This window comes from Lates calcarifer, linkage group LG4 (genome assembly GCF_001640805.2).
Source record: "Lates calcarifer isolate ASB-BC8 linkage group LG4, TLL_Latcal_v3, whole genome shotgun sequence".
NCBI lineage: Eukaryota > Metazoa > Chordata > Actinopteri > Centropomidae > Lates > Lates calcarifer.
The window spans coordinates 4,555,368-4,581,462 of record NC_066836.1 but is presented as its reverse complement, the minus strand read 5'-3'; the positions used below and the strand labels follow the sequence as shown (position 1 = coordinate 4,581,462).

General features: G+C 43.2%; 1 protein-coding gene across 9 annotated transcripts in view; it reads left to right on the top strand.

Annotated features, from left to right (window-relative positions):
- Nucleotides 1-26,095, top strand: part of LOC108884326 (supervillin) — a 42,465-nt gene that overhangs the window by 8,707 nt on the left and 7,663 nt on the right. For 3 of the 9 annotated variants that reach the window (XM_018678175.2, XM_018678174.2, XM_051069812.1), the window contains exons 2-27: nt 1,026-1,089; nt 2,119-2,210; nt 2,318-2,375; nt 2,495-2,643; nt 3,625-4,459; nt 8,884-10,239; nt 10,706-10,876; nt 11,073-11,110; nt 11,252-11,316; nt 11,455-11,591; nt 11,846-11,941; nt 13,102-13,393; nt 14,268-14,333; nt 15,523-16,273; nt 17,727-18,264; nt 19,710-19,842; nt 21,195-21,251; nt 22,308-22,385; nt 22,881-23,028; nt 23,174-23,269; nt 23,556-23,636; nt 23,875-24,052; nt 24,244-24,422; nt 24,771-24,926; nt 25,193-25,329; nt 25,863-26,010. In XM_018678175.2, coding sequence (XP_018533691.1) covers nt 2,368-2,375; nt 2,495-2,643; nt 3,625-4,459; nt 8,884-10,239; nt 10,706-10,876; nt 11,073-11,110; nt 11,252-11,316; nt 11,455-11,591; nt 11,846-11,941; nt 13,102-13,393; nt 14,268-14,333; nt 15,523-16,273; nt 17,727-18,264; nt 19,710-19,842; nt 21,195-21,251; nt 22,308-22,385; nt 22,881-23,028; nt 23,174-23,269; nt 23,556-23,636; nt 23,875-24,052; nt 24,244-24,422; nt 24,771-24,926; nt 25,193-25,329; nt 25,863-26,010 — 5,893 coding nt within the window. In that variant the 5' untranslated portion in view covers nt 1,026-1,089; nt 2,119-2,210; nt 2,318-2,367. The remainder of the gene's footprint in view (nt 1-1,025; nt 1,090-2,118; nt 2,211-2,317; nt 2,376-2,494; nt 2,644-3,624; nt 4,460-8,883; nt 10,240-10,705; nt 10,877-11,072; nt 11,111-11,251; nt 11,317-11,454; nt 11,592-11,845; nt 11,942-13,101; nt 13,394-14,267; nt 14,334-15,522; nt 16,274-17,726; nt 18,265-19,709; nt 19,843-21,194; nt 21,252-22,307; nt 22,386-22,880; nt 23,029-23,173; nt 23,270-23,555; nt 23,637-23,874; nt 24,053-24,243; nt 24,423-24,770; nt 24,927-25,192; nt 25,330-25,862; nt 26,011-26,095) is intronic. The other 6 variants (XM_051069810.1, XM_051069808.1, XM_051069809.1 and 3 more) reach the window with 6 other exon arrangements.

The following is a 26,095-nucleotide window of genomic DNA, read 5'->3' as shown; positions in this document are numbered from 1 at the left end:
CCTTGAACTTGATGTCCAAGTGAGCACCGGGACTTTACGTCACACACCACGCTTTTCCATGTCCATACTCTGTTCCCCACTGTATTGCCACATAGTCTTTGGTGGCCAAAATAAGTCAGAGGTGGTCTGGAGGCGTCTGGAGCAGTAACACGATCTGTTCCTCTATACTGGGATACAACTTTACAACAGGCTGCTGTTGCTGTGACATGAGTTAGAGGGTCAGCTATCAGCTGGGAACTGGATGTGAACTTTCTGAGTAACCTTTTTCTGACGAGTGACTCATAGTGAGGTTGGGAATTTACTGTCAGAACTGAGCGGCATATTGTCGGTGTTTACTGCTCTGAGAGATGCAATCATTTATAGTCTCTTTCATCAGCACTGTATTTTAATTTTAAAGATCATAATAATGAATGCTGCCACTTTTTAAATTGGTAGCCTTAGTGGGAATCAAACTAGCAAAAGCAGCACTGCATTAGAAAATATGGGCTGTGGGGACATGTTGTCTCTATTGCTGAAAAGAAAAGGTCTAGTTTGAGTAATACATCCATGAGTTTAAGTCCTTATCAGACACAGAAACACTGCACTGCAGATTATAATACTTTATAAGGATAGGATATTTGGTTGGCCAGCACAGTGCTACACAGAGTGGTATCATACTTTACTCTACATCAGGGCTGTTTATTAGGGTGGCAACTCAGTGGTTTTAATGAAATTAATGAGGTTGCTGTGTTGTTTTCATGCAGTGATAATGTCAAGCTGAACATGGCCTTTCAGAGTAAGGTCAATGCTTTTCTAGTAAAGATGTTTTTAATGTGCATGTTGTGTTGCTAAACAGGAGATTGACTGTCTATTAACAGTTCTGTTATGTTCAACAGTGTCATTAATCCATAGATGAAGACCTTATCATGAACCTTACTCCTACTACTGTACATCCAATGTCAGCACAGAGATACTACTCACTGATCTGAAAGGTGGATTTCTTTGTAATTCGGGTTCTTGAATGAGTCTCATTTTTTTCCCCCTAGGATTTGGGTCTAAAGCTCCCGCCAAGCTTTGCAGCTCAGCCTCATTTCCAACAGAAGCCTTAAGGTGAGGAAGAAAAAAAAAGTCTGTTTTTATGCAGTCACCACTCATAGACATGGGTCGAATGGGAGAGCTTAAATTTCTGTAGTTCAAAGACAGAAAGTGGAACTACAGAAACAACGTGTACCATTTTCTAAGCGCATTTACATTCCTCTCATTTGCTTTGTCATCAAGATGGGGATATATACGGATATAGGTTTACTAGAGTGCTTTAGCTTATCATGCACAGAAAGCATTAAAAGCTGGAGATGCCTGGAACAGCTTATCCTAAGACACTTTTTTGTTCTCAGGGTATTAGAGCCATAATACCTCCTTCAAGAGTACTTTGTCCCTGTTTGCATTAATTTACAGTTTCTTATGGTTGTTTACCACGTAGGCAAATTTCCATCACTGTTAAAGAAAAAGGTATGTAGTCTTAAAAATAAGGTTTAGAAAGTAAAATCAAATCGTGAAAACACTATCTGCTCCATAATGAGCAGCTCTTATTTTCAAAAAACCCTTGAAATAAGAAAATAATTGAGTTCTTAACTGAAACACCTGATGTGTCTGTGTGACCTGTTGAAGCTGACACTTAAAGACATTAAGAGAAGGCCATGATTGATCTGCTTCCACTTGGAGCAGAGTCAGGACTTGATGACCTAGTTCCTAAACTGGATCCTGATGGAAGTGACACCAGCTGAGCTTCACCTTTACCTGCCGTCACCTCTTTAAGACGAGTTATTTAAGGCAGAGTTATCGTGAGGGCTCAGATGAGAATCTACCATTTATCTGTGATGTGCATTTTATGTGGCTTCTTTTCAGCAAATAATGTCATTAGTTTCAGGCTACGACATTTTCTAGATTCTGTTCTTTCAGTGTCAACACTTTCATCTTTTTATACATGAGCAAATCACAATAAAGCACTCATTGATGAATTATTGCAGAGTAGAACAATTCTAATTCACTATTTCTACCATTACAATAGATATTTTATTTTATTTTTATTTTAAATTAAGTATGTTGATAGCAGGTTTGTGACTTTCCATTCTCATTCAGTTTTCAGAGTGACTTCTCTTTGGGTGACAAGACCACCTTGGTCAAGAGTGCTTCAGATACAGATGCCAAACTTTTGGCTGCCCTTCCCAAGGGTGAGCATTGGTTTTAATCATACATAATATAGCCTCACATATAGTTATTATTAGTTATTACTTTTGACATTTTTTTGAGACTAACTTTGTATTTTCTGTTCAATCAGTATCTGAGTTGAAGAAATACTTTGAGGGAGCTGTCACGAAGGATTTGGGAATGAACAGGTATCTACAGGGTTCACTACACTGAATTTTCTGAACTAAACTGAACTGAACCAAATATTTTCATTAAGACTGATTTAATCAGTGCTAAACTTTACCCTCTGCCTTTTGTCTTCTGTCAGGAAGGAGAGGATAGCCCGGCGCCTGGAGGGGATTGAAAGTGATGCTCCTCCTGCTCTGGTGCCCGGTGGTTTGGTAGCAAACAGAATGCTAGAGGAGGATCCACCGCGGTACACCCGCGCCTCAGACCCCTGTGAGCCTTGTGTGATGGGTAAGCATGGCACGATGCACTGTAGAAATATATGATGCAGCCTTTAGTTGACTTGGATTGACCTTCCTGAAATGTCTCTGATGTTTGAAATAGAACCACTGATTTATGTTTGTTGTTCAATATTTGTAACCCATAGGATTTATAATGGTAATTTACTTTCACTGTGTCTTAACATACTCTTGAGCCGTCAAGGGAAACTACTTCCTCCAGTGGAGCTGCTCAGTGACCAACACTTAGTATCTGTGGTTATACTGGGCAGCTGCACTGTAGGTTTAGTGAATGTGAGTGTCAGTAAAACACAAAAAATTTTACAGTTTTGCATGTTGTTGCATTTTGCAAGATGTGAATTCAGTCATTGAAATGAATTTCTGTGCTGCATTTTGTCAGAATAATGCCACATTTCTGTCATGTGGGATGGAAAGTAGTGAGTGTTTAACCATCCATGTTTGTTTACCTTTTTAGGCATAGTAGTATTGTACCATGCCAAGTCGATCTGAGCTTTCAGAAATACACGTTGTCCTCAGTAGCTGGTCCTGTTCTAACGGCATTAAGCTGGGCTAACGTTGACTCGGTGGTGCCTCCATCACCTCCAGTATTTGGCCTTCTAAAAAAAGTTTCTGAGGTTTTTTGGCTTTTACCCTTCGTCCTTGACATTACCCTGAAATGTCACAAAGGAATTATCTGTGCTACTGATTGTTTGGCTAGCTAGCTAAAGTTGTCAGGTACCTTAGCTTGCGATACGATTACAATTATGGTAAAGAGCACTGATCTCTGACCTGCTGTTTTTTCCTATTGTGCATTAATTTTTTAGTTAATGTCGCTGGTGAACTTTCCAACTATTATATTTCCAACTCTTTAAACATGTAGTCGATGTAGGCTTGGTTTCAAGTAATTACTCCCATGTGATATGAATTTGGCATAATTCTTGGTTATTAAGGCAAGATGTTGATAAGTATTAAGTATTTCCACCATTTACCACAGTGAGGCGTTACAGTCGAGAGGATTTGGAAGCTCCACAGAAGCAGGTGTCATCTGCAGACAGATCATCCCAGGTCAAAGGTGGAGTTGGCAGCAGCCGTCCAGAGCCGATGTTGGTGTATGTTGATCCAGTAACGTTATCCACCTCCTCTACACCCACATCTGGCCCCACAGACCCCACCAGCCTCAGTTCCAAGGCTGAACGCATTGCCCGCTACAAAGCAGAGCGCCGCCGCCAGCTGTCAGAGCGTTATGGCATCCTCCTTGATCAGGAGGCGGACATCGATTACACGCCACGCTACCGGTCCCGTCGAGACCCTGAGACCTCAGGTCGGCCGACGACTGCCAGGCGGGACAAAGACAGACAGGAAGCAGAGGAACCAGGACGGGAGCCCAAGGTGCCATACCGCTCTGGGGTGGGCAGGGTTTACATGAGGACTCATCCAGATCCTGCACCTGCTAACACATCAAGCCCTGCCCACACAAACCAAGCTCCTCCCCCTGCACAAGAAAGACCAAGCAGATTTTCAGAGCGGGAAAGAGCAATGAACATGGAGAACTACCGGCGTGGAGCGAATCAAGAGCGCTCAGGCACTTCAAGAACCAGATCCCAGGAGCAGCATCCGCCCCAGCCCCAACAACAACAAAACACCCAGCACCACCAAGACGCTGCCCACCAGGAGCCGAGCTCTGCCCCCACCAGGGACTATAGCATCGCAGCGGTGCCCAACTCTCCTCGCACTGCCCGCCGGGCCTCCCTGCCCTCCACCCGCTATGGCATCTCACCTGGGGATTTATTCATAGAGCAGCAGGCCCAGAGCATCCTCAACAGGCAGGGGTGAGTTTATAAAAGCTAGGTTATCACATCATATAACTTTGTAAGGTCATCACCCGCTTTTGAACTAAATAGTGCTGTGCTATTGGATGAACGCTTATGATTTACAGACTGTAGTACAGCTAGAATAATAGAAAAAACCCTAATTTGCATACCTGCTTTTTAGTATTATGTCCGGTAAATTAAATCTAACACATCTTAACAGAATCAAGAATACATCTTCAGCTTGTATCTTGGTTCTTGCAGTTTGTTTTGACTTTTTCATGTAATGAAATGCTTAAATATAAATGTAGTCTGTTCAGTGATGTCTTTATCACCACATTGTAAATGTTTCTTTCTGTTTCGATTTTACTCTTACCTGCTGATTTAATACCATAATAGTCATCGTCATAACAGTGGCACTTTTTCAATATGAGATGCCAACATGTGCCACAGCGTCATTATCAGAGGTCATTAAGTTCTTGCCTGGGTAGTTCTGTTTGCAGTGCAATATGGCCTGTTGAGCATGAAGTAATCTTTCCATTAAGAATCTGATGTTGTGTCTACAGTGTATTTTTAGAGAGCATTTAGTCTAAGAGATGTGAAACCACATGAACCCCAGATGTCCCACTGATATTCACAGAAGTCCACTTGCTGCTAGTAACTTTCTGCAGGAACACGCTAAACAGGTCAGATCTTTTTTGCCATTGTAAAGGTAGTGACCCAAAATTATTTATCAAATATAATTGCAAGATGTAGAAAATCCGACCATGTGGAAAAGTGTACTGAAATTTGAGCCAAATTTCATGAACTGGTGCAATTATAGCTGTGAACTGGGCTACTGAGCTAGCTAGTGTGCTGCTTTTACCTCTATGCCAGTGCTGAGATCTTTCTAGACTGTGGGTCTATCTAGCTCTGTCACACTCACCCTGCTCCAGTTTCACATAGAAAGGTACTCTGGGGAGCTCATCAGGGAAAGACTGTAGGGCAGGAGGGAAGGTTGCAGGGTAGGTTTTTGGAGGGGATATGATTTCCCTACGTGTCCCGAGAGGTAATCCTGATCTAACAGCAGCTTGGTTCATTAGCTAAATGCTTATATCACTTTCTATTATAAACTTTAAAATGTTACCAGAAAAGGAATGAGAATTGCAATAGTTGTCAAGTTGAGTAAATGATGAAGTATTTGATAACATTAAGAGCTAAAGCCTATAAATAATGTTGTTCATATTTATGAACATTAAGAAGTGACAACACCAAAAATAAATATGCAACAATTGGGAATGCTCACATGTTAATAATAACCACTTCAACACAGCCAACTTTAAACAAAACCTCTTAAATATTCCTGATTATGGTTCAGCTGATCAGTGTAGCTCAATTTGCTTTGATCCTTGAAAGAATGATCAGAAGTTTCCCTCAGGGTTTGACACTGTCACCACATCATCCTGTAGCCTGGCTGCACTGTCAAAGAGCGACTGGTCTCTCAACATAGACTCAGAGAGTGACACTCAGGCAGTCTTCGGCTTGCCCTCAAGGTACTGTCCACACAGGATGTCATCAGTGTGAAGACCTGTCAGACACCCATTGTCCACCGGGTACATGTGTTTTTAGCTGGCAGCGCTCAGACACTCAGAGAGGCACTGGTCATAATTCGTCACATTCTTTTTTTTTTTCTCTGAAAACCAGCCTGAACATTTCTTTTTTGTATTCATCTCTTTTTCATGGGGTATTCATATGTCTGAAAACAATTATGGGGAGTGAGAAATTTCTTAAATACAAAGTTTCTTACAAAACCTTTGATATTGTGAAACCTGCATAATGAGGTAACTAAGCAAGCACTTTTAGAAACACATTTCCGGTGGACAAGCAGCTAACTCTTTTCATTAGATATTACTTTTCATTATTATATTTCATTCAATAATACTTCCCTAATTAATTGGTGTCATAATTTCCCACCTAACATTTGTTCGGGGTTCTATAGATTTTATTTTTTCAACTGACAAACTTTCATTCCTAATTTAGTCTCATAATTTAACACAAATTTTTATGTCAGTCTTGAATGATAAGTTTGCTATTTTCATATTTACTTTGCTGTGTTTTGCCACTGTGACACCCACCTGTAGCAATCAAGAAATCAGATTTTAGGACAAATTGCAGCACAGTGACAGCCCTGCTAAAAGTATTGAATGACTTCATTAAACCATCAGCTATCAGTATCAAGAAACTACCACTCCTCAAAGCACTGTGACGTCACCCATGGGGTGCAGAAAGGATCAACTTTAGGACCATTACTTTTTCAGTTATATACGTTTCCTTTCTACTCTATGCTGATGACACTCAGCTTTATGTGGCTGTGTCTCCCAATGACACCAGGCCAATTGACTCTTACCTGTATTTATATTTTGTGTCTTGGTTTTCTCCTATTCTATTTGTACCACTCTGTGCATCAGACACTTGTAAAGCACTCTGAATTGCGTTCAACTAAATTAATGTCCAGCCTGTAAAGAATCAGGATAGTCTCTTTAGGGCCTTGCTTAAGGGTATCTTGGTAATGGTGACATTACATAGGAGACAGAGGTACTTGACCCACTTCATGTTACAACTCTTCTGTCATATATGTCAGTTCACATGCTGTGAACATACCCAGAATTCTGTAAAGCTGTAAAGTTTTGTCATCTGTATAAAACCAGCCCCTGCGCCTACATTCTTGTTAAATTAGTGTGGCTATGTGTGGTCTGGGTCTAATTAGCAGATGAGTGGTGTTAGTGAAATGGAGTTGAAGGGGTGACAACATTAGTCAGCTTCAGACCCTGACCCAGTCAGTCACAGATCCACTGACTCAGCACTTGTCAGCTGAGGCTGCATTCACACCCCCTCCTCCTCAGATTCTGGCCTGTTAACCCCTATGAAATTACATCTTAGTCTTGCACCCTGTCAGTAACTTTGACAATGTTGTTGCATAACACATGTATCTCCCCTTGAAAGCTCGCATGCATGTTTTTTAATCACCTGATGTGGTTTTGTGTTGAAAGGTTTGTTAGAGAAACAGATGACTCAAAAATTTCGATTGATTGATTTATGTGGTCCTGGAAGTTTGCCATTTAAGTTTTTGGTCCTTGGGCATACATGTATTTCTGGACGAGACAGTGGCCCAGATTCAAGGCATACCTGCATTGCTAATAGCCTATGAAAGGATGAGAGCCCATGGTGTTCCTCTGAGCTATATGGACAGGTGTAATTCAAAGAGGCATGAATAGTTTAGTCAGAGAAATCCATCTAGAGAGTATAAGTAAAGCTTAATTGGTTTCACTGGTACACATAAACATGATTTGGAAATCTAACACTAATTTCTCTCAAAGGGTGAAAAGATTTCACAAGATCTAATCACTGTATGCCACTGGCAGTGATTGCCTTTGTGGCCTTATCAGCTGCTTATGCTAGCTAGTATTAGTGTGTACTCATGTAGCACAAGCACGTTTAAGTCCTTCATGCCATGTCAGATAAAGCAGAGGCCCATCAATTATGTCTGGCTTAGTGGTCTACAATGAGATTAGAGGAACCTTTGGCTACCAGGGGTCAGAAGGTTGCAGATGAAAATAGTTTGGCTTACTTTTTTGGCACAGAGACATCAGAGAGAGAGAGTTGTTTGAACTAAGAGTAAAATTTAAACCCAGGACATGCTGATGCTTGACCTTGTTGCAATCCTAGAGTAGGATTTGGGAGCTCAAGTTTGTCCCGTGATAGTCTCATGTCATAAACTTTTGTACCATATGTTTACCAGCAGCGACAGCAGGGCTGGTATTGTTTTCACTTTGTGAGTCTGTGTGTGTGTGTGTGTTATTATGGCACTATGTGGTCCTGTTGAGGCAACGACCACTGAGGCTTGTCCAAGTACTTTGGCAAGTGTTTATATCTGTGGATAGATTTTGTCACAACTATGACAAAAGGTTTTTGCAGGTGTGTAGCTGAGATCAAAATGAAGACCAGCTTGGAAGATGGGTGTGGTCCAACCGTAATAATTTAGTAATGACTACTGAGATCTCATGTCGGAACGTCATTATGGTGACCGTATTGCAGCTGGTGTGAAACCTTTGAAAGATGATTTCTAGTTCACAATTTGCACTTTGAGCAAACTTGATAGATTAAATTTATGATCTGTCATAATTAAGTTTTAGAGAGAATAACTTGAAAGTCTTCAAAATTAATAAATTAGTCAATGTCTGTGTTAGGTTTGTCTGGCCAACCAGCCACCTACAGGCAACTATACACCACCCTACTCCAAATATTTGTTTTATCATTACTAGTCTTTGTGTGTCATGGAACAAAGGCTTCATATATGTCTTTAAGATCACTGGTTTGAGTTGAGTTTTGGGTTTGGAGAGTTTCGAGAGTGTAGCTGTTTAATTGAACTGGAATCTCAGTTTCCCTTATCCGTTTTTTTCCCCAAGAATCAGAGTAAGGGAACGATTGTCCAGGGATGAAACTGCCCAGAGGCCCCCTGACTGGAGTCCAGACAGGCACCAGACTAACAGACACCGCACTCAGGGGAACACTGCACAGCATACACCACAGCACTCAGAACCCACCCAACAAAGGACTGTTCACCAGCCTCAGCCCAGCCCAGGCCACCGTCCTGCCCACGGCCAAACAGCCTATACTTCCTCTGCCCCTGAGTACCAACACTCTGGCCCTGCAATGGACTCTCAGCCCTATTTGGCCATGCCTGTCCCAGTGGCCACTGCCAAACATCCTGGTCCTCCAGAGGTGCAACCACGGAGGAGAGTGAGTGCGGATCAAGTCTACGCCGCCCACAAGGAGGCAAGGTCAGAAGCCAGGCAGGCCCTGAAGGAGGAGGCCCATACAGAGGGCCTGCTGAAGAGCAGGAAAGCTGTGTTGCCCTCAGAGATCCGCCGAAGGGAAAGGAGTGTGGATGATACTCATAGGGGCCGGCATGAAGATATGGACTGGCAAAACTATAGTCCAGAACAGAGGAGAATGAGTCGAGGCGAGGAGGACTGGGACTGGGAGAGACCGAGGGAGAGGGGGAGGGAGAGAAATGTTGAGAGGATCAGAGAAAGGGGGAGAGAGCATCTTTCCAGCCATGACAGCCAAGAGGAGAGAGTATTTAGATCTATGCAGCCTCCCCACTCTTCTGTACGCCAGCTGCCCAGGCAGCATCAATCCTCAGAGCCTGTGTACCATCAAGAGCCCCAGATTCAGCAGCAAGAGCCCCCAACACAACAGCAATATGAACCCAGAAAGAGACAACATAGTGCTCAAATTCAGCAGCAAGATCCTCCAAGGCAGCATCAGTTTGACCACTCTAGACAGCCACAAGAGCCTCAAAGACAACAACACTCTCAAAGACAGCAGGAGTATGAGATCCAAAGACACGAGCCTCCAAGTCAGCAGCAAGACTCCCAGAGAAAACAACAAGAGCCCCAACTAGCTGAAGAGTTTGAGCCTCAGAGGCAGCAGCAGAAGCTGGATCCATCAGGCCACCAGGGGTTTGACTCAGCTGTCTACCTCCAGAAGGGCTCCTCTTTGCCTCAGGCCAAACACAGAAGCATGGAGATGAGCGGAGGGCCCAAACCCAAGATAAGAACCCGCTCCATGTCAGATATAGGTGTAAGCCAACATTCTGCCATGTATCGTATGGAGAGGGCAGCGGCCAGCAGAGAGACATCCAGGGGCATCCCTCCTTCAGGGATGGCAAATGGGGAGATGGGTACCCTAGACACCAGGGTGTCTGTAGCACAGCTGCGACACTCTTATCTGGAGAATGCCAACCGGAAACCTGAGTTGTACGTCCAGTGGCATGGGCTCTGTGTGGCATCGCTAAATAACTCTCTAACTCTGCATTAGTGAGCTGTTGCAAACAAATAATCTAATGGTGATCCAAGAAAATGATGCTGATAGAATCTAATTCTGATTCTATCTAATTGTAATTCATGTTAATTATAATGTCTGCAGTTTTCTTTTTTGAGCTTAACTTATTTGTGCAAGTTGTCCTTTGGCAGTTGTCTCCTGCTGCATGTTAACATTGGTTAATGGCTCTTCACAGTTGGGTTGCAGTTAGGTTGTGCTCAGTGTGTGCGGCAATATCAGTGTGTGAGGCCCTGTTCTTCTAATTTGAATGGAGTGGCTGGTGAACTGTTCATCTACTAAAACAACATCAAAACCAACCATCGTTAATATTTTTTTTTTACTTGTACTCTCCCTTTTTGTTGTCTTCGTCAATCCGTTCTAATTGACCCACCACTCCAAAAGTGAGACAACTAAAGTAGATCTCTCAGCAATGGAGGTAGATCCAGCTAGCAGCAGTGATCGAGACAGGGGGGCTCGGAGGCCTCGACGCTACATCACCCCAGGAGACAGTCGAATGTCGGAGAGGTTTAGGACCCAGCCCATCACCTCTGCAGAGCGTTTGGAGTCTGATAGGTACAGGAGAGGCTCTCTGTAGCGGTCTGCAGGAGCTCTTCAGAATCATTTCATTTACAATGAACAGTACACTGAAAAGGGTGGCAGAGCATGGTTCTAGGCTAGCATTCAGATCAAGATAATATCCAGTGGTTCCTCAAATTTAAAAAAAGGAGTATAAATGCTGCTGGTTAATGTGTATTCATATTTTCTGCAGGTCACGTCTAAGCCCATCACAGCTACAGGATGCAGAAGGCAAGTTCAGTCTGTTGTATTCATACACAATATATAATATTTATACATGATTCTTTATAATTTAAGAAAATTTCTGTGATGTTTTTACAGAAGTTAAAATGCAGTTGATGCCATGCAACATAATTCTTATCTTTTTTTCAGTAGATGAAGAGAAGCTTGACGAGAGAGCCAAGATGAGTGTGGCTGCCAAGAGGTCTCTTTTCAGGGTACATGTCCTTTTAAATACAGACATTCAGAATAATTTATCTATTTTTTAGATGAATAATGTTTTCAGCACCAAAAGCTGAACTTGTGTGTTTTGAACACTTTTGAACACTGTGATGTTTCTTGACATCTTCCTCCAGGAGCTGGAGAGGACATCAGACGGAGGTGTTCCCAAACCACGCTCTCGAAATGCTGCTGTAGAAAGACGTCTGAGAAGAGTTCAGGACAGATCACACACACAACCCGTCACCAACAGGGAGGTGGTCAATGCTTCAAGGTAGGTTGTATTGCTTATATAGCTGTAGTTTGTATCATACAATAGACAAAATACCATTGCTCCGTCTTTCTCTCTGGTCTTTTGCTCCATCCCTCCTCATCTGACGCCTCTGTCAACTTCTTTCAAGTCTTACATCGTTAATTTCTCCTGTCCTTACTTTTTCAGTGACTGTATTTTCCCTCATCTTAAATGATCTATATTTCTCTCACTCAGTCTTTTTTTCCATCTGCATCTCCTTTTTCTCCACCTTAAAGTGATCCTGCCACATCATCACAACCTGTGGGCATTCACACTACTGTAACTTGCGTCCCCAGTCCTGCTGTAGTCAACACCAGTGTGACTAACGTCAGGTACAGCTGGGTTGGGCTATAGGTGATTGTGGTGATTTATGCGTAAACCCACGTAATGTCTCTACAATATGAGTCTAACCAAAGGAAAATGCTGATTGTACGAGATACTCTGTATGTATTGGATGAAGGCTTGACACCAAAATGTATCAGCAGTTTGTCAGAAGCACACTGGAGATTGTTCTTGTTGTTTCTGAGGCAGAGCAGCCAACTGAAATTAAATGCCAGAGAAAGTTTGGACAGAAGTGCAACTGTTTCCTCTTATGAACTTAATGTCTCATCTGCACTGATTCTGAACAACGTTAATGTCCCACATTTAACTCTCCATCTCCCTCTCCTGGTTGCAGTGCAGACCTGTTCATCCAGCTCACTTTACCTCGTTAAATCTGCCCCCTTATGTGCTGCTTCTTAGCCGTGTGCACCTTATAGGGGAAAGAATCTGGTGTTTACACAATAACTCATTCAGTAATTTCCATGCCTGGTTTCCAAGCATTTTTTCTCGCAGCATTTCTCACACGCAGGTCACAAATGTCAGTGTGAAGAAACAGGTTACATATCTTATGGAAAGGTCAGAGGTTGAGCCAGTTAAAGCCCCTCTGCATGTCTGGGTTCACGTGTCCTGCAGTTTGTTTACCAACCCAGGTTTAACTTAGCACACTGCTGGGAGATCACCATAACCCCTGCAAACATCTGAGTGCATTATATGATTATCTGGCATACGTGCGCTGATCCACTTATGTCTCTGTTGCTGTGCCTGTAATCTGACACAGTTATCAGAGTTATTTAACTGGCTGGTATTTGCATGCATGTCATACACTAGCTTTTGGTACCATTTACAGTTATCTCTTATAAAACTGAAATGTATTTATTCATTCATAAAGATTCACTCATTCAGTCAAAGGCAGCTGGATTTAGTGTTTTATTCTTGAAATAAAGATACTATCCTCCAAAGACATCTCCCGCTATTTAGACACCATACACTCTATATATACTATGTTTTGAATTTTAGTTACCTCAGATTTCTCATTTCAGCCTTCAGGATGCAGGTTTTTTCTTTGGTCATTAATTGCTGTGTTTAAGACATAAACACTTCAAACACAAGTGGATATTTGAAGACTGATACCCATCACACACACCCTCACACCCCTCTGTCACTCCCCCAGCATTCAGGCCTCCTCTCAGCCGGGTTCATCGGTGCAGGAGCAGGAGAAGGACACCCAGGAACAACAGAGACCAGCTCAAGCTCTCAGCTCTGGGGTGGAAGGGGACGGCCTGGAACCTGTCTCAGATGAGCCCGACCTGTCCACCCTCAGCTTAGCTGAGAAGATGGCCCTCTTCAACCGCCTCGCTCACCCCACGGGCAAGACCACCGAAGGGGCCCGAGGGGACACCCGGCAGCGCAGGGCCAACACCCGTTTTCAGACCCAGCCCATCACTCAAGGAGAGGTGGAGCAGGTACAAAAGTTTACTTCATTTAATTTTTCTTTGTGACACTAAAATATGACCAATAAATGTTGAAGGAAATAAAGACAATACTCAAGATCAAGGATGGTATTACCTGTTCTACGGCATTTTCCGAACAACAGTTCAGTTGTAATAAAGTAAAGACCCAGTGTTAGACAGACAGGTCAGTGGATGTTCCTAAGTAGCCTTTTCATGCAGAGCAGCCATTGGAACAGATGTGCACAAGCCATCATAATGAATTGAAATACTGCATCTAAGCATTATTTGAATCCTCTGTAAAAGCCCAGCAGCTACAGACAACTCACTTCCAGGTCACTTACACTCAGTGCGGTGAGTGTTTTGCAGTGTACTAGTTTCCCTTAATGCGTTGTGGATGGATGACATGGATCTCTGTGCAGCTGGATGACTGTAGATACCAAGAACAAAGGACACAGAGTTTATTCTTCTTTTGCCTCTAGATGTCACAAATGACTAACTTTTCATATAAGGGAAGTCAGAAATACTGTGTATCTGGAAGAGTGGTTTCTGTTTAATCATGAATAATCATCCTGCTTTCATTCTGCTTGGAATATATTTTTGATCTTTGTCTCCTGATGATTTTATACTTTAACAACTTCATAGATAAAACCTTGCCTGTTGTATTTGCATCCTATAATTACATATTCTTTAGTTCCCTACACTGATGTTTAAGCGCAGGTGAAGTTTAGTGCAAAAATGAATTCCACAGCTATTCTTTAGTATATGGACTCAAACCTAAGCACATTGTCCCAGGACACACAATTAGCCAGTACTGTATAGTAGGTTGACCTTCACCTCCACCATATTCTCAGTAGTGAATCATAGTGAATCACTGGTGTCCACACAGGAAGCTGAACCACCTGTAACCTCTGCAGCGTGTAACGACGACTTAGAGGCCAATCAGGGAGAACATGTAAGACCTCTGCTGCCTGTACAGAGCTTCTGATTGGCTACACTGATTGATCGCGTTATTGATTGATCTAATTGGTCTCTCCAGTGACCAGTCTTGGTATGGCAGTGGATGCTTACTGTAGCTTTTAATGCTGAGCTTAATGGTGTTCACGAATACAATCAAGAAATGACTGTCAAACTGTGAAGCATTAAATGTATTCTTTGTAATGACATGCTTGTTTGTTGCGTAACAAGCATGGGATATTTGAATGCAAACGGTGTATGCTACTTTATTCAGGCCTTCTCCGAACCTGAATAAACTAGCACAAAAATATGTTTATCCTGGGAATGAGTATGCGGATAGATATTGACTGTGTGCAGAAATGTGTGAGGGTCGATACAAGGCCTTGAATTGCAACCAAAAATCAATTGACAGTAGTCTAGTGTGGATTTTGAGACAGCTGCATATTGCAAACCTTTTGGTTGTTGCTCTGGACACAGAAGAAAACTACCTCTGTTTGCTGCTGTTGGAAGGAAAGATGGGTTTCAATATACAGTGCACTAATTTATATGCTACTAATGCTAAAGCTTTAATTCAGCATTTTTCTGGCCTTTAAGGCTGTATTACAGGTAAGTAATATCATTTTATGCAACCATTTGACCTTTCTAGCTTAGTTTCAATAAACAGTAACAGAATAAATTTAAATAAACAATAAATGCTGATTTCTTTCAAGTCACTTTTACTGTTACATTATCAGTATTTTATTATGTCTGGGCTTCTTCTGTAAGTCATCATCTAGCTTTAGTAACTGTTTTTTTCTTGCAGGTATAAATGATTCAGTTGTGTTAAAGTCTGTGCTTCTTGCTGCCATTTTGTGAATGACAGACTTGCTATGGAGCTGCAGCTTCATGAGCAAACCTGAACTACTTTGTTTTCTCCCTAATCTGCTTTGATTGCTGCTTTCCTTCCTCTCATCCATCCATCTGTTTCTTTCCTACCTCTCATCCCCTTTGCCAAGCCACTTTACTCTTCCATCCATCTATTCATCACCACATACCTTTTGTAACATCCATGCATCCCTCTATTAATCAATAACTTTCCTCTCTCAACCGTATTTAATCCATGTCTCTTCCATATCAATCCCTGTGGCTCATCTGTTGTGATTCTATCCCTCCTGACTTTCCTGACATTACTCCTGTTGTTCCTGCAGCTGAAAAACGGAGGCGAGATCAAACTGGAGCCTTTGTCAGCCTCCCTGGTTCGATCTGTGGCAGCAGTCACCTCCCAAGCGTCTGTCACCACGGTAACCATGACGCCTGGCAGCGGCGGCATTAGCAACGATGACGGTCTCTGTCCAGGGAAGTCCACCGCCATCCCCTACATCCCTGCCCAACAACAGGCTTCCAGCACCACCACCAGCCACCAGGAGAGGGCGCTGAGGTATTTCTCCATGACCCAGAGCGGGGACCCAGGCCACCCCGAGCCTGAGCTCGACTCCTCCCTTCTCCTCCCTGAGAGCCGAGAGAGAGTGGGGGCTCCTCCTGCTCCCACATCCTCCTCTGGTCACAGGCAGCAGGGGGAGGCAGTGGAGGGGGGCTGGAGAGAGCAGCAAGAGGAGGAGGTTAGGGGGAGACAGCAGGGAGGAGCCAGAGAGGAGATCCAAGGCGGCAGCATTAAGGGGAAGCCGCACTCCCCTGACAGGAACCGGGACGGCAGGCAGCAGCAGCAGCAGCAGCATCCTCAGCCTCAGCACTCTGCTGAACCCGCTTTGTGGAGGGGCGAGTCAGAGCCTCTGCCCAGCTGGAGAGCTGCAGACGGAGACTCCCAGGAGAGTAGGGAGAGAGCAGAGGGAGGAGGAAGAGGAAGAGGAGGCTACCTGAGAGAGGCTGCAGCAGCAGCTCACAGCTCCTCCACACAGGAGCAGGAGAGGAACAGCAGCCGGAACCAGGCAGGCATCTCAGGTAGGAGGCTACTCTGATGACCTAAACACAGAGGAGATGAAGAGGCATGGGGAGAATAATAAAATGAAGGGAATAGCTGAGGGTACAGGGAGGGGTCTGAAAATTAAAACACAGGGGACAAAAAAAGAAGAGAGAGAGAAAAAGGGAGTGACAAAAAAGAGGAAGCAATGTCTAGGGAAGGGGCTGCTCTCATTATCCTCAATGTCTTATGCAGCATGCTCCCACGCATGATTGCTTTCTGCCGACTGCACACACACTTGTCCCAGCTGGGGGTATTTGATTTGGCTCATAGAGGGAGAGAGAGTGTGTGTGTGTGTGTGATGGAGAGAGAGAGAGAGAGAGACGTCTGAAGCTGCATCTAATTAGCATATTTTTCCATGCATTTGCCTCGTGGCTTCCTTTGTCTAGAAAGAGGAAGCCCTCTCCTGACACGCTGTTTGTCAGCTAAGAGATTTTTTAGATCGAGCTGTGTGTGCCCACTGTCGTGGCCTGTACGGGGGCTGTGGTCCCCTCGCACCAGATTACGCCTGTGGGTTAGCTGTGCACATACTACAGTATAATGGACCTGACCTGTTTCTATGTGCTAATGCAGAATGTGTCATGGGGTGGTCCTTTCCCATGCCTGCACACAAACAGTACACGGAGAGATGAAAGCACTCAGTGAGAGAGTGCAGAACAATTGGTCGGCACTTACACGAAGCAGGTAGAGGACAGAGAGGACACAATGGAAGCCTTGTCTGCAGGCTGTGCTCTTATTTAGTTCTGCATGGATAGATCTTAACGAAAGTTTAGTCTACTCTACTATAGTTTCATGAGGTTAGGAGGGCTTGCACTGATTTACACTAACTCCCTGGGGACTTATCACTACATGTCTGACACCAACCTTCACCCTGACCTTAACAAAGGACAAGACTAAAGCCTAAGATGCAGAGGTTTTCCTTGAGGGGAGCAGCTTGTTTTCCCCAATAAGAGGAGTGGACAGATGGACAAATGCACTTCATACAGATACGTACACAGACATAGCAGCCAACACAGCAGGCTCTGTGTGGCTTTATTTAATTTTCCCCTTCAAACCAACTGCATATGAGCATGTGCATGCATGTGTTTAAGGGATGAGTACTGGTTACCCAGGGGATTCCAGTAATCTAATATGGATCAGTGTACATCGTATATATATGTATATAATGATGTTATATCAGAGGTTTTGCTTATGGGATGGATGCAATCCAATGTGCTAATTTCTAAAGTATTGTACCTGTGTGAGTGTGAAGAGCTGTTCAAACCTTAGTGAAAAACAGAAGAATCAGATGTTTTACTGAATAAAGGCTTGATTTTAATACCTCATGTCTGATTCTAAACATTAAAAGACAGAGAAAAAACATACTAATAAGGTTGTGGGTGTCAGATGTCTGAAAGTTAACCTCAGACATTGTCTTGTATCCTTTTCTTTCAGACGTGCCGGATCATCCTGCACCACTGAGGCCACTGATCTCTAAAGTATCATCCAGGACAGTGTCTCACGTGTCCAGCAGTCAGCAGCATCAGCAGCAAACTGTCATCCAGCCTCCTCAAACTCTTCCTAAACCCTTCACGCAGCAGCCTCCTCCTCCAACCCAGCCCAAACCACCATCCTACATCCAGCCCCAGCCCCAGCCGTACTCCCAGCCCCCACAACCCCCACCCACATATCCGAAACCTTTCACCCAGTCCCCTCAAACCCAGCCCAAACCTCAGGGATTTGTCCAGCCTCTCCCTAAGCCTTACCCACAGACAGCACCCCAGCCTCAGCCCAAACCTCAGGTGCCTCCGCAGACACCACCCAAACCCCAGTCCTTCCCCCAGGCCCTGGTCAAGTCCCAGTCCCTGCCCCTGGACCACAGCGAGGACCTCAGCAAGCACAGTGTCCATTCTGGAGATCTGCTGTCCCCCACAGAGTCTGGAGAGCAACTGTCTGACGGCATGTCCACCAAACAGATGTCTATCAAGGAGAGGTGAGTGGTGGCTGAAACAGAGAGATTATATTTCTACAAATTTTATTTAAAATCAACACTAAACACTCTTGTTGTTTGGTAGTATATTTTTCCTACCTCATTATGTTATGGACCGAATGTGGAAAGTGTAGTGCTGACAAATCTCCACTGCAGCTGTACTCTCTGTGAATTACACCAGCAGAAACATGGTCCACAATTAAAAGATAAATGGTAAATGTCAAGTTTTTAAGTCTGTCAGGAATAGCTGTAATCTTGCACAGATGTTCAGTTGTCATCCACGGCTAGAGAGACTCTGTGGGAGAGACAGGCATCATTTTTTGCATCACTAAACATTAGCCGACTTATTGAAGCCAGGGGCTCAGTTCTCATCTTCTCATACTGCATGAAACCTGCCCATCTGACTGCCCATCAAAATGCCATGAAACTGAACAAGAGGAAAGAAACATGAGCAAAAATTAAACACTCTCAGTCTGCAGCAACTGGGTCTCTAATTTTAGCCAGATGAAAAAACAAACAGCTCTGTGAAGCTGCGAGCTTTGTTCAACCTTTATTCCATTCACAAATCCAGGATCCTGTCAGAGCTCGACCCTTTACAAGGTGAAAACCGAGTCGTCAGCAAAGATCAGACACCGACAGAGATTTTTCGCCAGCTGGGTCAAAAGCCAGTGTCTCATAATCTTGCAGTGTTTGACAGAATCAGGCGAGAGTTGCCGCCTGCCCTTCCTTGCAGTATATAGGTTTGTTCCACCCTTTACCTTTTTGGAGGAGAGAGAGATTCATTTTTAGCATCATTGTGTTTCTCCTCCCAGCCAGCACAGAGCTGCGTGGACTGAAGAAATCCTCAGAGATTTCACAGATTCCTCCTAATGCCCTCATTTCTGCCCTGTCCACACTCAAGCAGCGGAGATGATGACATACTTTCTTTTACCCCTCAGCCACTCCTCATGCAGTCTGTGGAGGTCTTTTTCAACAGTCACGTTTGCTGGCTGCAGCAGAGCAGAAATCTGACCTGGTTTTTCACCCTTGAAGGATTTTTTTCTTATAACCTTGATGGAAATAATGGAAGTGGAAATGGTTTGCTATAAAAGCAGCTTCATGCCCTTTTTATTTGATTCTTAATATCAGACAGATCACAACAACCGTCTCTGAGCCTCTCACTGGCAGAACAAGAGGTCAAATTTAGAATTAACAATTTACCGTGACATTTATTATGCATTATGACTTTGTGTTTCTCTTTTCATGGATTCACTGGGTCATAAGACTATAAGTCTGAAACATTTCAAAATAGATTTGACCACATTTTGAGTGAAGGGCTGAAGGGTTTTTCAGCTGATATTCACTTTGTTCCTGGAGCTGTTTTCACTTACTTATAACAGGGAGGGTCATAGGATTATTGTTCTTAAGATCAAGTTAATTCACCTGAAATTGTTTTTGTCTTACGTCAGAGTGGCACTGCTGAAGAAGAGTGGTGAGGAGGACTGGAGGAACAGGATCAACAAGAAACAGGAAGTGGTTAAAGTGGCGTCTACTGAGCAGCAGGCTCAGCTATGGGAGACAGAGCAGACCAGCCAGAAGAAGGTCAGTCTATACACAACACGCGCAAATTTGTTTGTTGTTTGGTATCAATATCAGTTATCTGTTTCTCCTTTTACCTGGATTACTTCATTCACAGCAGCGTGTGCTAGAGCAGGAAACATCAGCATTGACTCTGTCTTCATAACATAATAAAATGTGCTGTCGCAAGTTTGCTCCTCTCATATAATCTCTGTTTTTACATTTGAGACATTTGAGCTCCACAAACTGGGATTAATTGTGTGCGTTACTTTACCTTATGTAAGACTTCTTGATTATACTGATTGGGTTTCTGCTGTCCCCCTTTTTCTAATGCACAGGTGTGCAGAGGCTCTGCAGCACCACCTGTCTCCCCAAATTAACTATGTTAGCTTCTACAGCACTGTAAATAAAACCGTGTTTGCTCATGAATATGACTCAGCCTCCAAATTTAACCAGTGCATACACAGTACAGTGGATGATTGCAATGCCGTTTCCACGTTACAACTTCTAACACTTACATATGATTTGACTCCTAAATGAGAATTAGACTAAGCCACAGTCTTCTAGAAATCTCAATCTCACTTCTGGTGATTCACATTTTAACATAACCAGTGCAGGTAATATCCAAAACAATGCAAGTACAACCCAGGTTGAAGAAAAAACTGAATTTTCCCTTCCACTTTCTAATTCACTTACTTACTGAGGGCTTGTGTTAAAATATTTGTACGTCCCTGAATAGAAAATGTAGATATTTCTCACAAAACATTACACTGTCTGGTGTTATGGTTGAACAGAGTAAACACCAGTGCCACATTTCATCCCCCATCCTTCATGGTTGCCATGCCAGCTCCTGTCCTCCGCTCTTTTAGTTAAGTGCTCCTTTCATTTCCCCCCTTTAGTCCATCTGTTGTTTGAGCCCAGTCGTCCAGATCACTGCAGCATCCAGCCCTCGTAGACTGTAAACACATGAACATAAGGGGCAGTCTGCTTGTAGAATTAGCAGTCGAGGGTACCGGGAGTGAGTTGGAGCTGGGTAAACTCCAGGCTTTCACTTAAAACCTCAAGAGAGAATGACTTTGAAAGCATCTTTGACAGAGGGAGATGATATAAAGATCTCTTATATGCGTCAGTATTAGTTTAAACAGCAGTTAAAATGATGTCATATGCTCATACAACATCTGATTTAAGGATTTAGGTCTCTTTCCTCCTGCAGCTCATCTACCTCTCATTAGTATTCTGTAGGGAGAAACTGCCTGCTTAAACCCTGGATGGTAATCCTCCAGGCAGTCTCACCCCTAAACCCATTAAAGCAAACAATGGCCGCCCCCCTCCCGCCTCCCTCTGACCAAGTACTTCCCCTGTTTTTAACCCCTCAGGAGGAAGGGGTGGTCATTCAAGACTACTCTGCTGTGTCTGTGTCTGAACAGCTGTGGGTAAGACCCGTTGGCAGCCGCACACCGACCTCTAAACCAATCAGCTTCATGTGGGACCTGTGTTGTCCAATCACAGTTGTGTTTGGATGTTGCGTGGGGCTGTTTGCTTCTTGTGGATCTTTCTGGCTGCTCTGTAACACTGCTCTCTGAAGCAGCAGGGTGGTGGTTGGCTGATGCTGGAACTTTTCTGAGCTTGGCTGATTCTGTCTTAAAGGGGCATTAAATAATCAACTTACTTTAAATTAGAATTGTCCAGAGAAAGTTACATCTAAATTAGTTTTGGTTTCTCTTTCAGATAATCATCTTCAATTATAACCAAGGACCAAGGAAGTTATGTAACATTAGTAGGTCTCTCTTCATACAGTTTCATAAGATAAATACATGAGAACAACATGTCTAAGTTTAAAAAGAGCAGTTTCAAAAACCAGGTAAACAGAGCAGAAAGTATGTTTTTGAGTGCATCATTACACTAAACTAGTCCAATGGTTCCTAATCTAGAGGTCATACAATAAATCTGAGGGGTCATGAAAGGCTAAAACACCTTTTCTTCCACATTATATTATGGTTATTTTCAGCACAAGAATCTTTTTTGTTCATTTGGTCATTTTAAGAACAATTATTACTTAATGCCCCCTTTAAACTTAAAGCTGTGTTTTCACTGCACCAGAGAGTCAGTGGCTTCTGCAGTTTGCTGCTTTATAACTAACAGTACAAGTTTACATCTTAGTGGCTATTAATAATTTTAAGTTCCTTTTAGATGATGGTTCTTTCTTTTGAAAAGCTTTTGTAATTTCTTAAAGATACAGAAACAAATTGATATATACAGTGTGTTGTGCATGTGTGTTTATGTTGTACACAACTTGTTGTTTACAGAGGTTTTGGATTAGCTCTAGAAGTTGAAGGACAGCGAGTTGCATTCCCAGTTTCTGGCCTCAGACGTCTCTCCTCTGCATCCGTCCTTTATCCTCCATCGTCTGCATTTTCATTGTTTTTTCCTTCCATTTCCTATTTTTCTTTTCCTTCTTCCACTTATCCATCCACCTCTGCATTCTCCAGGAACCTGTCTTCTCTTCTACCTTTTCTCCTCCTATCTCACTTGGCCAAAAGTGTCAGTATATTGACCATCACAGTCAGGTAAGGACATGCACCTGGCACGCTCGAATGGGCTGCATGTACTGGAGTTTTTATCTTCCTTGCTTGGTTTGCAGCTTCTCGTGTGAGGGGCGCTTTCTTAGTTGCTGAGATTGACTTGGTTGCGACAGCATGAGAACAATTCAGTGTACAGCCGTCACTTCTACTGTGGAATAGAGACTAGGAAGGACATGCACCTAGCACGCTTGAATGCATCAAAACTTTTTATATCTGCTTGGTTTGATACTGTTACTACATGAATAATTGCTCCAGAGGGAACGGAGGAGTCACATAAAGTTAAAGTGACGCTGTGTCACAAGTGACAGTGTTATATTGTCAATCCATTGGTGCTTGGAAGCTTCTGAATTTTGCTCTATGATCTCCTTTTAGGCTGACAGTCAGCCTCATTGTGTGCAGAGTTTATTGCTTTGCATGTGAGACTTGGCACTTGAATTTAATAATGACGGATAATGATGATTTCCTCTTTCCTCTGTGCAGAAGACGGGAGAGGATACCGAGGCTCAGATGACCATCGAGGAGAGGAAACAGATGATTTCGACCCGTGAGGATGCCTGGAAGACGAAGGGCAAAGGAGCAGCCAATGACTCCACCCAGTACACAGTGGCTGCACGTATGGTCAAGAAAGGTCAGTGCACAAACCTGCTGTTACCTACCAATCCTCACTGAGGTGTACAGAGTTTGAAAATGCCACTGGGTATGATTTATAGATTCTTTTTTTTTTTTTGAAGTATTCTTTCCACAGTGTTGTGAATTTCTGTCTCTGTCCACAGGCCTCGCAGCCTCCTCCTCTGTTATCAGCCCCATCCTGTCACCAGTCTCCACCAAACTCAAGAGCAGCACGCCTGCTGTCAGCAAACCACAAGAGGGTGAGAGAGATTAGCGAGTCGTGTGTCATCACTGTCGCCTCAGCTAAAGAAATCCCAGCCAGAGGATTTTATAAACTTAATTTGAACCTGAATGGATTTAAAGATACTTTAACCATTTGTTCCAGCTCTGTAAGTGGAAGTGAACAGCACTTTCACTTCAAAGCTCATTACCTGCACAATATTTTTATAAAAATAGCTAAAACCAGACCTAATCAGAAAAATGCTGAATAACTTAATCACCGTAAATGTCACCATTGTTTGTAAATTTGAATTATTTCATCTCCAGAAATTGAGGCTCGACCAGACATGGAATCAGATAAGAAACTAGACAAGTTGGAGACCTTCTTGGGACGTCTGAACAGCAAAGGTTTGTCCCCCCATCTTTACTTTAAGCTCATTACGTGATATTTTTATTAAGCAACATTTTCTGTCATCCTCACCTGTAGTACACTCTAAAGAGTCTGTAAATGTTTTATTTATCTATTCAGTGAGGGGTTTACTGAGCATTAAGCTCCACTCATTGACCTGTTTCCTTTGTGCGTATTGATTTTCTTATTGCATCAGGACCTAATCTTGTCTCCCTCTTGTTCTTCTCTGTTGATCAGTGGCAGGTCTGCAGGAAACCACCATAACAGTGACGGAGAAGGCAGTGAAGGAAGTGATGAAGCTGGATGACGAAATCTTCTCCAAGTTTTACAGACGTGTCGCTGAATTCCCACGCATGCCCACCAGGATCGAGATCAGCGAGGACTTTGACACCATCTTCGGTTCTCAGGGTCCCAAGTAAGAAAATGGGAAATCATCTGATGATGGTTACAGCGGGGGACTGTATGACGACACATGTTGACTTTGTCATTTAGTGAGGGAGTTGTAACCGGAAGCTCTTTAATAATATTATAAGGACAACAGCTAGTCGTTTATAATTATTTAGTATTTTACATCATGCTCATACTCCTGCTTGTCACCCTCACCAGGTTGACTTCAGCCATGGTGCAACACAAGCGGTCGGTGCGTCCGTCCAGGAACGTCCAGGCATCCAGAAACCCTCTGAAGATGCTGGCGGCCAGGGAGGACATCAGACACGAGTACACCGAGCAGAGACTGAATGTGGCACAGCTGGAGAGCAAGAGGATGAGGGCTGAGAAGAAGGAGTGTAAGGATGCCGGCGTGTGTTTATGGATGTGTGTTTGGTTAGGGAGACAGAAAGTCTGTGTTACAGAGAGCTAAATAAAGCATTAGCATCTTTGTCATGTTGTTTGTAATAAAAAAATCTCACTGGAAAATTTGAATTTGAAAACATCATGGGTGTTTGCACCTCTTTGTTGATTGTGGAAACACAACTAATTGGAGCCTCGTATGACCCAGTTTTGTAGCAGTGTTTACAGCGAGGATCTTGTTCATTTAAAGTTTAATGAAGCGTTTATGTTATTTTGTCGACCCCCTGCAGGTTTGTGTTCTTGTAAAAAAAAAAGAAAAAAAAGTGTGCTCTCTCTCATTCCAGTGAATAAAACCTCAGAGTACTCTGAAGCTGCTCTGGCAGGTCTGGCCAGTAAAGAAAACTTCAGCAACGTGAGTCTGCGCAGCATCAACATCTCGGAGCAGATGTCCAACAACAGCGCTGTGCCGTACAAGAATCTCATGCTGATGCAGATCAAAGGTAAAAAAACATTTCAGATTGTGCTGAGCTACAGAAAACTGTTGTGTTTTACTCACATAAAATTTTCTGTCAGTGCTAATATCTTTACATTCAGGATTACAATGATAGCTGAGAGGCAGAAACTGGATTTTTATCAGATGTCCGTGTTGTGTTTACATTTTTAAAAATACAAGGGATGATTGATAAGTTATTAAGTTCAAACTTTCTGCATAATGACATAAAGAGTTGAGCTCCACATGCATGTAACAAGAACGAATTTTCTCCAGGTCGTCGTCATGTTCAGACCAGGTTAGTGGAGCCCAGAGCGTCTTCACTCAACAGTGGAGACTGTTTCCTGTTGGTCACTCCAGAGCGCTGCTTCGTCTGGATCGGAGAGTTCGCAAATGTGATCGAGAAGGCTAAGGTGAGCACTGAACCAGTATTATGTCAGACCGGGCCTGATGTTCATATTTTCAGTTTTAGACGCTGAGTATCAAGGCTACTGCCGTAATATTGGCAGCTGAACAAAGATGATTCATTGATGATTCTGTCTCTTATTTCCATTTCCCTGCACACACACACACAAAAACACACACTGCCACATATGCCCATCTGTGCTCCCCATCAAACACACGCTTCCTGGCTCAGTTACAGCTTTTCCATTTCCCCAAAGGAGGTCTGTCTAGACACTTTGTAATAAACATTTGTTTTTCTACACCGCCCCCTCATTCATTGCTGTTTACTCATATTATTATGATTTTATGCACAGGAAGCCCTGGAACAATCAGCCAAGTCTGTTCACAGCAACATTGTTTTGTCTTCAGTATCTGACTCAGTTGTTAAGTTGTACTTGTTTCTCTGAATTTGTGTATAAATGTGAAGCAGGATTTTGTAGACGTAAAAAGTCAAATAAGAACACGTCATCTCTAAAAACAGATTTTTGTTTGGTGTCTATAGGCGATAGATTTGGCCACCTTCATCCAGACGAAGAAGGACATGGGCTGCAGGGCGAACCAGGTGCAGACGATCGAGGAAGGTGTGAACCCACAGGGTCCAGACAACCAGCAGTTCTGGTCGATCCTGGGAGGACAGACGGCTTATCAACGTAAGAAATGAGCACTATAAACTCAGCTTCAACAAGAAGTTTGAAGCCTTTGCTCTCAACAGTCTGTTTTTCTGTGTGCTGTTGG